We start from the raw sequence: 13,541 nt of genomic DNA on the forward strand, positions 1-13,541 counted from the left end.
ACCAGCTGATACACAAAATGAAAAGAGTCACAAGTGCCCATTTATTTACTTTAAAGCCCTTTCACTTTTTTGTAAAACATTCAGAAAACAGATCTCTACCTGAGTAACAACCCTATATCCACACAGATAAACACTTTTGCAGAAGGGCCTATGCCTAAAAATCCCCAAAGGAATTTTCCTGAAGTGTTCTTCCTCTTGAGTGTGAATGCTTCTTGCTTGAACTATTTCATCAACAGCATGATAGGAAGATTTCTGTGTGCTTTTTTTCCCCACACTTTTTGTCTGACAGTGCTCTTCAACTTAATCGTTGAAAAGCCCAAACTTTTCCCCTTCCCTCCCCTTCCCTCTCTACTTTCTTTTAGGATTTCTCCACAAATTAAAGGAGAAAATAGGGGCTATCTGAAGAATATATCATGTTAATTAAAATTTGCTAGATGAACTTCTTCAGATAGAAATGCTTAATATATGTAATTCTGCACCATCTATAAAGTTTGACCAAGTATATCTCCGTATGATTATTTTAAGGAGGTGATTCTGAAATATTTGTGTGCATCAGAGTTACTTGGAGGGCTTGTTGAAACAAAATCAATATTTTCCATCCCCAGCATTCCTGATTTAATAGAGCTAGGGTGGGGTCTGATTATTTGCATCTCTAACAAGTTCCCAGGTGCTACTGATGCTGCTGGTTTGGTGACCACTTTAAGAACCACTTTCCTAAGGTGAAAGTAGATAATCATAAACTGTTTCCTCCCTCCCTTCCCAATATTTTTATATTACTTCTAACTTAGTAAGAAGTTGGAACCAAGGACAGTAACAAAAATAATAAAACAATTGAAAAATAACCTATTTATGAAAGGAAGTGAAAGATTTTGGGGACATTAAATACAAAGGTAAGACTGGAATATGAAAGCAATAACCTTATATGAATAGGCTTAGCAAAAAATATAGGAAGATATGATCGAAATATTTTGGAATCTTATCATCAAGAGTTTCGGTGAGACTTTGTGCCTCTATGTTTATGGAAGAGGTCTAGGTTTGACTGTAATGCAAAGGAATAATACCTAGTGGCTTTGGGAGTCTCCATGGAACCAAAATCCCAGAAGTGAAGAGGCTTAGCCAATTAGCAGTGTGTAGATGTTCCAAGTTAGACTAACTGCTCCAGGGACCTACATGCATTTTATTTGTTTTCTTTTCTGAGATTAGAATAGTCAATTATGTGAATCTGTTCTGCCTGTTAAAAGAGAAAGTGGGCAGGTTTGAAGACTGCCTTTCTAGCTGTGGCTAGTGGGAGGGTAAAACATTTTTAGACAAGATGGAAGACATGTTTTGAGACGTAAACCAGAATGCAGGAAAATTCTAAGGAGAAAAAAGGGAACCAAAATTAATGTTGGAATGTTGGTAAGAATAAGAATGAAACAAAAAGAAGAAATAAAATAAGAAACTCAGCCATACAAGGTGAATTTGGATCTTCCAAAGAAAAGGAATTTCATATTTCATGAAATAATGATGTGAATTGTAGACTTCAGCAGTTTTAAGGAGAAAACTACTCAGAAATTCTCTCCTCCAGGTCAGTGGGGAATGATAATTGTAGCCTGAGATACTTATCTGTCACCCAACAGAATATAACATAGAAGAAAGTTAACGAGAAATAGCAGGAATTTGGGCAGGTTGAAATGATGGTTTGAAAATAATACATGAAATTTAACAATAAAAAAAGCAAAGTTCTGCTCTTAGTTGTAACTCAGCACAAGTTCATGTGGAAAGACTTGCTGGTTTAAGTGGCCTATGCTTACAACTTGATGGGTCTACTATCAAAGCTACTGCAATCCTGGGATGCATTTCTGGAGAAAAAACAAGGGTCAGATTAAGCAATGTGATATTGTAACCACATGGATCAGGTCACTCTGGGATACTGTATTTAGTTTCTTATGATACATTACACAAGTTTTGAAAATTACATAAGTAATACACGAACATGGCAAGAGTTCAGACAGAAGAGCAGGGTACATTTCCCATTCCCAAAAGGTAAGCAATTTAAGTTTTCACTTTTAGTATTCCTAGTGATTACCATTATTAGTTTAATAGTTTTTTAAAATACTGCTGTCACTTAAAGAATATAGTATACTTACACTAACTAAGACAATACTACCAGTAGACTCTCATTTTTTTTTTTTAGGTAAAGTATTTTTGTAGTTTTAGCTCTTTTATCGGTTATTCTCTATTTCTTGGTCCTTTGACTTCAATCAGCATCTAGTGATTTTCCAAAACATAATTAACATGTCTAAATTTCTTTTGATTTCTTTGCCAGCTTTCCTTTTTAAAGCTATACCACTACTTCCACACTGTCTAGGTTTATTCATCCCGCTTTGTAAATGTAAGGTTTGTGTGCTTTGTCAATAGGTTGATCCTGGAAGCCATTAAATAGTGTTCAATAGTGTGTTTAACTGTAATATTATTTACAGCCGTACAATGAATGGATTGACCAATAGTTCAATGACTTATCCTGGATCACTTAAAAAGTGTCAAGATTAAATGAAGTCTTTTTTCTTACTATCAACTGCAGAAAATATGCCACATTTATTTAGCTTTACATATCTGGACTATGATTTCCTAGTACATCCTTCTTTTTTGAGAGTTTCTAATTACCATTCTTTTTCCATGTTGACAAATAAAGCATCTACTTTCATCACACCACGAAAATATATCACACTGCTAAATTATATCAGGTTCTTAATCATACAGTTTTTGTAACAGAATATTCTATCATCTTAAAGTTTGATAAGATTTGAAACTTACAGTTTGATAACATTTGAAAAGTCCTCTGACTTAATCTTTCAGTTTGGATTTAGTTATTTCTGGGACTGATTTATGGCTGTCCACTAACAGTTTCTTTTTAAGTGTAACTCTGGGTAAAATTGACTATTTCTAACATCCCATTTTGTGTTTTTTTCTTGGATTCTTTTAAGTTTTTTTTGGCTACCTTCTTAAGTTAGGTATGTATGTATGTATTTATGTATATTTTCAGAATGGGCACCCGGGTGATAAACTTTAGGGGCTCTTGCATATTTAAATATTATTTCACCCATATATTTACACAGTTATATTTTAAGCTGGTATGTTAGTTGGGGTTCTTTAGTTGTAAATAATAGGATCAAATTCTGGCTAACCTAAGTAAAAATTCGTATATTGAAAGGATAGTAGTGACTTCAGGAATCTTTAGGAAGTTTAAAAAAATGGGCTGAGCAGGAGATAAGAACCAAAGCAGCTCAGAAATCAATGACTTTCTGGTCTTTTACTGCTGGTACTTCTTTAATGTTACTATTCTGAGCTTCTATCTCTGCATTTTTATATGTTGATTAATATCACACCAATGACTGTTTTTCAGAAGTTCATTATAGCTCTTACACTGATGGTGTTTTTTTTGTTTCTTTTTAGCATCTGTAGGCTTTATTCTTTCCGGTATATTGTTACTCTTATTGAATTGGGATTTCAAAAGAGATGAGAGGTGACCCATTTTAAAAGGATCTTGACAAGTTGTTATGTCCAGCAGTATCTAGAATGTAAAAAGGTTTGAAAAGCATGTCACAGGATTTGGAGAAATAGACTAGTAGTTTATTCCAAAGTCTTCAGTTGTTATGTCCAGCAGTATGTAGAATGTAAAAAGGTTTGAAAAGCATGTCACAGGATTTGGAGAAATAGACTAGTGATGATTATTCCAAAGTCTTCAGATGGATGACAGGTTAGCAGTCTCCCATACAGACAATGTACAGGCTGGAAGAAAATATTTGCAAACACTGCTACTGACAAGGGATTAATTTCGAAAACATACAAACAGCTCATACAGCTTAATACCAAAAAACCAAACAATCCAATCAAAAAATGGGCAGAAGACCTAAATAGACATTTCTCCAAAGAGGACATACAGATGGCCAACAGGCACATGAAAAGATGCTCAATATCACTAATCATTAGAGAAATGCAAATCAAAACTACAATGAGGTATCACCTCATACCAGTCAGAATGGCCGTCATTAAAAGGTCTACAAATAATAAATGCTGCAGAGGGTGTGGAGAAAAGGGAACCCTCCTACACTGTTGGTGGGAATGTAAGTTGGTGCAGCCACTATGGAGAACTGTATGGAGGATTCCTTAAAAAACTAAAAATAGAGCTACTAATATGATCCAGCAATCCTGCTTCTGAGCATATATCCAGAAAAGACGAAACCTCTAATTCAAAAAGATACATGCACTCCAATGTTCATAGCAGCACTATTTACAATAGTCAAGACATGGAAGCAACCTAAATGTCCATCGACAGATGAATGGACAAAGAACATGTGATATATATACACAATGGAATATTACTCAGCCATAAAAATAGTGAAGTAATGCCATTTGCAGCAACATGGATGGACCTAGAGATAATCATACTAAGTGAAGTAAGTCACACAGAGAAAGACAAATACCATATGATACAACTTCTATGTGGAATCTAAAAAATGATATAAATGAACTTATTTCCAAAACAGAAATAGACTCACAGACATAGAAAACAAACTTAATGGTTACCAGAGGGGATGGCAGGGGGTGGGGGGCGATAAATCAGGAGTTTGAGATTAACATATACACACTACTGTGTATAAAATAGATAAACAGCGAGGATCTACCATGTAGCACAGGGAACTATAGTCAATGCCTTGTAATAACCTATAGTGGAAAAGAATCTGGAAAAGAATAGATGTATATACTTGAATCACTTTGCTGTACACCTGAATCTAATACAACATTGTAAATTAACCATTCAATTTTAAAACATGAATTAAAAAAGGAAATAAATTAACATTCAAACAAAACAAAACAAAAATAGTCATGGGTCACCGTGGAAGTAAGGATACGTAAATTCCAGAGGTATTTTTAAAAACAAGCCTAAATAGATTTCAATCTTTCTAGGCAATTTAGGTGTGGTACTGTTTGAAGGTGGGAAGAACTAAATTACTAGACTTCTAACCATTTTCTACAGGATCCTAGAGGCTCTTAGGAGTGTGAGTCCTCTATCCCTCAGATGTGTGTGTGTTCATACCTTAGCAGTGGAGTTCTAGGGGTCCCATTTCCACTAAGCTAAAGATTTCACTTTTATCTACTTGGGCTTCTACAAATGATTTTTATTTGAATAAGGACTATACAGGTACAAATTGGGGAAAACTTTTGGACTTAATATCAAGATCTACACCAGTACATATGAAGGGAGTAGAGATAATCTGATCAATTTTAGTGGTTTTGTTCCTCTTGAATTTCTATACCTGAATATGCAGTGATTTAGCATGGGATTACCCTAGAGCTGTTTTATTTTTTATTTATTTATTTATTTTTTTGCGGTATGTGGGCCTCTCACTGTCGTGGCCTCTCCCGTTGCGGAGCACATGCTCCGGACACGCAGGCTCAGTGGCCATAGCTCACGGGCCCAGCTGCTCCGTGGCATGTGGGATCTTCCCGGACCGGGGCACGAACCTGTGTCCCCTGCATCGGCGGGCGGACTCTCAACCACTGCGCCACCAGGGAAGCCCCCTAGAGCTGTTTTAAAATGCAGCGAGAAGCTGACATTGATTGTTCATTCTTACCCTGCAAAAGAGTGCCATATTTTTGTGAGGAGGAAGCAAATTTTTATTTATTCTAAATCTGGGGTCCTGAAAGTGGCTGAGGCATTGCAGTTAATTAGGTCCTTAAGCTAAGGGACTAGGCCTGTGAGAAATTCTGAGACCTTGAGAGGCAGGCTTATTAAAACCCATCTCAGGCATGCAAAAGGGAAGTCTTAAAGATTTTCTGTTTGGGGATCAGAGCTGCTTAGCTGTTTTCTCTTTCTCACAGATGTGATTATTTGCTTTTTTTTTAGGGGTCCAAACTGATCAAAAAGTGCCAGTCTCTTTTGGGAGGCTAAATGATTCCAGCATATGTCAGTGTACAATCTTTGCTGAGAACTGCTTTTTGTTTTTCATGAATAATGAAATGCATGTCTAATGTTCAAAAGAAGAATCAACATCATTTTTCAGCTACTAGCAATGTTACTCAGGAACATTAACTAGTCTACACTAAATCTCTCCTTTCCTACTCAGCAGAGAAATCTACTTATTGTAACTCTCCTACAACCCACTTCCATCCCTCCTCTCTCCCCATAAGCTTTCTACTTCTCAGAAGCAGCAATAGAAATATGAAACCAAGGGGCCTTTCAAAGCCTCAGGTGGATGTAATGAGCTGCCACATTGAACTGGGACGTGGCTGCTGGGTTTCTGGAGTGAAAAAGAACCCAAGTGCCATTTGTGGTTTCTATCTGTACCACTACTGAAAATGATTATTGATGAACTGAATGAAATATGTTTTACAATAAAGGTACTTACATGACTGTATTCCCTTTCATCTTTACCCGAGATATGTGATGTTGACATTGTCACCAAGTGGTCCTAACATATTTATGTTCACTTGAGCTTTCAGTGTTGATTTGTAATAGTAGTCTTTTCCCTGGAAATCCCGGCATAAAAGACATAAAGAACTTATAATTTCAACTTAGTTTTGCGTGTGTAATGAAGTAAAAATAAGCAGTGATATTTTAGTGCTTACTAAATAAATGATTTTGGTTAGAGAAAATGTTTAATTCTCATTATAGTGCTCTTGATTTCAGTTTTTCCTTATTCCAGTAATTTCAGCATGTTCATATATAGTAGCAAATTAAATCCAATAAACATTTAAGTATCTACTGTATTCAATACACTGTGCTAGGTGTTGCAGGGAGTAACATGAATATGATATGGCCAGATCACTAATGAATTCAAACAAGATATAAACACATAAGGAATTATATTAATGGGCAGATTTCACGTTTCCAGTGTCACAAGAGCAGAGCTAACTAATGTGGAACCCAGGAGTTTGAGATCACACATAGCCACAGAGACCAGGAAAGTTCATGGAAGGAGTGGCCCTGGCTAACGACTAGAAAATAGGCATGTTTTAACAGAAAGATTCGGAGAGTGTGAGTGCGAATGGTGAGTGATTCAGAGGGGTGGGTTTCGAGACAAGAATAAAGTAGTTGTGGGCAGTAAGACTTAGTGAAAGCCTAGGCTACAGTGTTGGGTGAGGACATATTATAGTTTAGTTATAACAATAGCTAATATTTATCACACACTTCTTACGTGCAAAGTGTCAGCCTTTAAATATATTATTCCTATAACTCCTACAACCGTATAACGAAGTAGGTACTATTATTTCTATATCACAAATGAAGACAGAGAGATGCCACTTGAGGGTGTGTAATTAGGGTGAGGCCATATATTCCAGTGGTTAAGAGTGTGGGTCCTGGAGCCATAAGTTCAAATCCTACCTCAGTCTTCTACTAAAGAGCTTAGCAAATCTCCCAACCTCTCCATGGCTTACTTTCCTCATCTTTAAAATCAGGTTGAAAGATTAATTTCCTCACAGGAGTGTAATGGATGTTAAATGAGTTGATCTATGTAAGGCAAATGCTAAGTGTGGTTAGTTTCAACAATATAAAATTGCTGCTTTTGTAGGCCAAATATGGACAATTTCAAATGTCTCAGTCTAATAGTTTAGCTGTTATTTAGAAGAAAAATGGATGCTGTTGAGGGTTTTGCCCTCTTGAATTGCATCCTATTCCTTTCCTTTCACATGTAGATATCTCAATATAATAGATACATCTGCCATCTTTTCCACCTCATCAACTGCCTTGCAAATGGATTTCTTCAGTTCTTGAAGCCAAGCTGAACAACCCTAAACAAAATTCCATAGTAACACTGCCTAACTGTATATTTCATACTGCCAAGAGATGATAAAATACACCACGATATTAGGCAAAACTATATAGAAAAGTTTCGATATGTTTTTAGCTACTAGATCAGATTTGTGAAGAAGGAGGCATATATACAGGGGATTTAAAAAAATATTTTAGACAATTTATTCACTCATTCTTTTATTCATTCATTAATTCATTCAGTCCTTTATTCAATTGATTTTTATTGAGCACATCCAATACACAGGACACCATATTAAGTACAACAAAGTATGCAAAGATAAATGTGACAGGTCCTCTACCATTAATAAGTATAACATTATCTAGAACTGAATTTGAACTAATATGTAACTGGTAGTGAAATATTTGGACCGCCTAAAACAAGGATGAACGGTTTTGTGACAGAAGTTTATATTCTTGTACTATGTAAAGATGACTCTGAAGTGAACAGATTTTTGTCTCAGAAATTATATGTTATCTATTGTGATGTAACAAATTATCCTAAAACATAGCAGCATACTACAACAAACATTTCGTACCTCACACATTTTCTGAGGATCAGGAATCCAGGAGTGGTTTAGCTGGGATTTTTGGCTCAGGTCTCTCATGAGGTTGTAGTCAAGCTCTTTGCCAGGGCTGCAGTCGTTGAAGGCTTAACTGGGGCTGGCCGATGGCGCACTCCCACGGCTGTGGGCTGTGGACAGGGTGCCTCAGTTCCTTGTTGGCTTTTAGGCTTTTGGAAGAAGGTCTCAGTTCCTGTTATATAGGCCTTTCCCTAGGGCTACTCTGGATGTGGCAGTTGGCTCCCCCCAGAGCCAGCAATCCAAGAGAACAAGCAAGGAGGACACCACAGTGACTTTTATGACCTAGTTTCCAAAGCCACACCCTGGCACTTCTGCTTTCCTCTGTTCCTTAGAAGTGAGTTACTAAGTCCAGCCCATTGGCAAGGTGAGGAAGATTAGGCTCCATATCTTGAGAGGAGGAGTATCAAAGACTTCATACATATATTTTAAAACTACCACAGTAGTGATGTTAACATCTCACTTGCATAATTTATTTGAATTTTTTTGCATCTAGTAGAACTCTGTGCTTGCATGTACTTGCTACTCTTTGGTTGGCAACTTTTTAATCATAAATTTTCTATTTCCTAAATAGAAAAAGCAATATATGTTCATTACAGATTATTTAACAAGTGTAGAAAAATATGAAAAACATGAATCACCCATACATAATTCTACAAACCAGACATAACCACATTTAACATGTTTTTGGTTTGTAGTGTTTATGTACAAATAATATACGTATATATATAAACATATATCTATATATCTTACGGATAATAAACTTTTGGATATTGTATCTATATTCTTATCCAGATACATAAGGAGAATTTACTCTTATAATTTAAATTTATTAGAAAACAATTTAAGAGCTGCATAACAATCTATAGGTAAATGTTTCTTTCCTTCCTTAATCGTTTTTTCCTATTTTTGAACATTAGGCTATTTACTTCCTTTTATCACAATAAATAATTATCATAGTGTCTTTGTATATATGATTATTTTCATATAAGATCCTACAAGTAGAATTATAGGATGAACTTATTACTAAATTGCTTTCAAGGAAAGTTATATTCATTTGTAATTCTACCAGTAGTTTAAGTGCCCATCTCATTGTAATTTGTTGAGTATTTAATATTATCATTTCTTAATCTTCTTTAATAGATGAATTTCACTTTCCTTTGCTTTGCCTTTTGTTGACATGCCAGTTATTTTATTGCATCTCTGCTCCGAATTCACTCTTTGTTGTTGTCTGTGAAAATGTACAGGGAGCCTTTCTATATGATTCCTTTGCAGCTTACATGATGTCATGCTTTGTCAGTAGGGGGCACTGGAGAAACACTGTAGGAGGAAGTTGGTCTTTCTGGATTCTGGGAAGCTGACTTTCTTCCTTCACTGCTCTACCCAGAGTGGTTTCTTCAGTGCTAGTGGCCTGTAGGGTGCAGCTTTCTTTATGTTGTGTTCCTCCAACCCCTTTTGTAGCTTTTGATTTGGTTTGTGGTGGCACGGCCTGGAGGCCCAGTAGAGGCCTGTGTCCTAGTTCAGATCATTACTCTCCATACCTTCTCAACTTGGTGCATGCTCCCAGAGAGTGCCTTGTGGGGCTGATCATCTGGTAAGCCACTTGCCCCACCTTTGTCCCATGCAGCCTCAAAGATGCCACAGTCCAAGGCACACACAGAGTTGTACTAGGTTCCTGCAGAGATGGCCCCTGCAGTCCCCCCAGTCCTAGCAGCACTGGCAGCAGCACCCCTGACTTTTTTGTGTGCCTACCCTTCAGCCTCAGCTTACCTGTGCCCCCAGACTCTGTTTCCTGCAGACCTCCAGACACCGACACTCTGTGAGCTGGCTTTGTGCCTGCAGAGAAGCCCCAAGTCCCTCTGCTCACCTGTCCACCTGATCCACACTCCGGAGAGTTGTTCCTGATTGGCCTATGACTGTGGCCCTGCTGTGTCCTGGGCCACCAGAGGATGTCTCCCCTATCCACTGGGCTGCAACCACACCTTCTCCAATGAATTCTCAGCTCCTCTCTCCAAGCTTTTCCTTTGTGGGGTATTCTTCCTCAGCCTTAGGGTACCCTTTGGAGTTCTCTTCACGTTTTTATAGTTACTCTATCATCACAGCTAAGTTCTTTATATTAAATTTCCCCTGTTTAAATGACTGTGTGGTTTCTGTCTCCTGATTAGACACAGACTAATACAACTGATCACTATTAAGATACAACTTTTTTCACATACTTATTAGCCATTTGCATTTCCTCTTCTGCAATTTTACTTTTCAAGCCATATGTCTTATTTATTCTATCCGGGCATGGTATTTAAAAAAAAATTTTTTTTTAACATCTTTATCGGGGTATAATTACTTTACAATGGTGTGTTGGTTTCTGCTTTATAACAAAGTGAATCAGTTATACATATACATATGTTCCCATATCTCTTCCCTCTTGCGTCTCCCTCCCTCCCCAGGCATGGTGTTTTTTAATGCATTTTGTAGACTTTCAATATATTAAAGACGAATCTTTTGTCATGTTTATGTCAGATACTTGACACTACTTTAAATAAGTATACTGAATTTTAACCATTACATTCGCTTTATTTTTGTGAGATGAGATTTTCTTAATAACTGATAGATAATAGGATGAAGATGCAAGCCCATGTCTTATTCAATAAAGGAGATTTCCTAGGACTGAAAAGCTCACAGCACACTTTTGCTTTTGTCTGGTTTAGGATTTGGTTACACTGAGAAGTAATACCTTTGTCTTAAACATGTTTCATATTTTGATAATTGATCTTCCAACTGGGTTTATTACATTCAACCTTATCCCATAGTGTGTGTAATATAATCAGTTTAATCCAATGCTTATGAGGAATGCAAATAGAACTAGTAGTGGAATGGAAAAGAGCTGTATAAAACTCCCTTTTAATATAGAGTTCATAAATAAAATCTTAGATAATACTTGTGGCATTCTCAGTGCTTTTTCAGATTGGTTAAGTGTACTTGATGGACCCTGAGTGTTGTTTTGTAGAATGAGTTGTCTTGGAGAAAAAGGGCAGAGCTCCAGATTTCCTGCCCAACTTCGACTACCACAGCTTTGCATTATCTTCTATATTTATTCAGCAACAAATGGTTATCATGGGTCAAGCCTTAGCCTAGCCAACAAAATACACTAAATCTCTGTGATATGTTTGTTTGGAAAAATAAAGGAAACTAGTTCAATTGACAAAAGAAAAGCTTAAGAACACTTTTGAAAGTCATCTGTAGAACAGAGGGGGGAAAATAAAAGAAGGGCTCAGGTTGAGAAAATTACAATTTGGATTTCTTAACAGAGTCCATAATCTTTTCCATCCCAAAGGACAGATAGCTCTGATGTTATAGATAGCCCAAAGCCACGTATCCATAGAAAGATAGTCCTAGCTTTTATGAAAAGGCTAGAGTTTAAGGAGCTGTGAAACACCACCACCATCAGATTCCTTGGTGGGGTAGTAGTGTGCTGATTTTTTATTTTAAGAGCTGGCAGGTTTTACTTCTGAATCATTTCTGAGAGTCAGTTGATGAGAGTTCTCCTGACAGTTGAAGCTAAAATAAGTTTAAGCTGCATGGCGTCTGAAGATGCCATTTAAATTCAAGTTCATTGAGCGTTTTACTATAAAACCTATTTGAAATACATAGTATCCGAGCTTATTCCAGTTACTGAAACTAAATTCAAGTTCCTTCAGTCCAACTGTGAACCCTACTTAACCTCTTCAGTTTAAAGAGAGACAAGCTTTTACCACATTCAATTTCCTACAGATTCAAGTTCACATATATTTGTATAAATGCAAGTATAGAATTTATGCACTCAAATAGTTGTAACACCCTTCTAAGTTTGTTGAAGTGTTTTAGCAATAGTGACCAGTATTGCTAAACTGTTGTCTCTGTTTTTATTACCTGTTTACTTCGAAGACATTTCAGTATGATAGCCTTTTCTGTACTGAATCTGAAATAAGGAGAAAAAGAGTATTAACAACTGGACACATTTTGTGCCTTGAACCTTTTAAAGAACGAAGCACCCAGTGTGCAAGCTCTTAACTTACTTTGTTATTGTCCTTTGAATCTCTCTTTTCTCTTCTTCATTTAATCTTTGAAGGATGGATTCCAGGAGAGAAAAATGAAAGTTAATATACTGAGCCACCTGAAAGAAAAACAAACAACAAAAGCAGAGCATTTGTGTGAGAGATGCTGAGTGACGAGAGGGCAAAGACAGATTCAGGGCAATGGCATCCATACATCACTGTTAATTTCTTCTGCATCTTTATCCATGAGGAAAATGCGAGCATTCTTTTTGGATGGTCCCTGTAGGAGTCTATGCAGTAGCGGAATGTCTGTTTTCTTTAGCCGTCTCTGCTCTGCAAAAGAAAATAAAAATCAACTACAGTCAGAGGAAAAAAAGAAACATAATTTGTCCATTCATTTTGCTTCTTCAGCTCACTTTGAAAGACCTAAAAAGAGCATACAACAGGAGGAACTCACTCAAAAAAGTAAATTGAAATCAAAACCTTTAAATGAACTAAAAATGGACTTCTTTCTCTTGCTATCTTTCGGGGTTTGACTTTCTATCTCAGAATGCCAACTTTGCCTTTGGTTTGGACGTTCAGACAAATCTTCAGTCCCATTTATGACTTGTATCATGCAACACTCCTAAAAATTTTTTTTTACAATTTTTCATTCATTCAACAAATATTTATTGATCTTTCCTAGTTCCATTAATGTAATTCTATCTTTCTAGTAGTTCAGATCCAAAACTTTGTAATTATCTTCAGTTCTTCATTTCTCTCTCACCCCACATCCAATCCTTGGCTTTTCTTAAAAATATATTCAGAATTGTTATTCGCATCAGGGATATTTTGTATTATTTCATTAAACTATGGACTTCATCCATTCAACCATAATAATGAGATGAGAAAACAAATAACTTCCTATTTGGTATAGTCCCAGAACTTCAAATTTCCAAAAGTCACAAATACTCCCACCACAAAATACTTCTAGCTTTCTGCTGAAGTAGTTTCACATCTGTGATTTCATTTTAGGACACAGTGCCTTTACATTCATTTTCTTTCCTCCTTCCTTCCTCAAATATTTTTTGAGTTACAACTATGTACCAGGACTTGTTCTCTGTACTGGGTACACTACGGAAAAAGCAGACAAAA

The 13,541-nt window shown here is 36.5% G+C and overlaps 2 protein-coding genes across 4 annotated transcripts in view; one reads left to right on the top strand and one right to left on the bottom strand.

Moving 5' to 3' along the window:
* The window catches only part of LOC116753980 (alpha-fetoprotein-like), a 35,457-nt gene extending 33,036 nt beyond the window's left edge, over positions 1-2,421 (top strand). The window contains 1 exon segment of the mRNA XM_032631994.1: positions 2,401-2,421. Within this exon segment, the coding sequence (XP_032487885.1) occupies positions 2,401-2,421 (21 nt within the window).
* Positions 2,422-8,007: 5,586 nt separating this feature from the next.
* Positions 8,008-13,541, bottom strand: part of RASSF6 (Ras association domain family member 6) — a 63,709-nt gene continuing 58,175 nt past the window's right edge. For 2 of the 3 annotated variants that reach the window (XM_032631751.1, XM_032631750.1), the window contains 3 exons: positions 12,622-12,740; positions 12,429-12,526; positions 10,817-12,331 (listed from right to left, as the gene is read on the bottom strand). In XM_032631751.1, the coding sequence (XP_032487642.1) occupies positions 12,256-12,331; positions 12,429-12,526; positions 12,622-12,740 (293 nt within the window). In that variant the 3' untranslated portion in view covers positions 10,817-12,255. Of the gene's footprint in view, positions 8,943-10,816; positions 12,332-12,428; positions 12,527-12,621; positions 12,741-13,541 lie in introns of those variants that run through there. The other variant, XM_032631749.1, reaches the window with a different exon arrangement.

This window comes from Phocoena sinus, chromosome 5 (genome assembly GCF_008692025.1).
Source record: "Phocoena sinus isolate mPhoSin1 chromosome 5, mPhoSin1.pri, whole genome shotgun sequence".
Lineage (NCBI taxonomy): Eukaryota > Metazoa > Chordata > Mammalia > Artiodactyla > Phocoenidae > Phocoena > Phocoena sinus.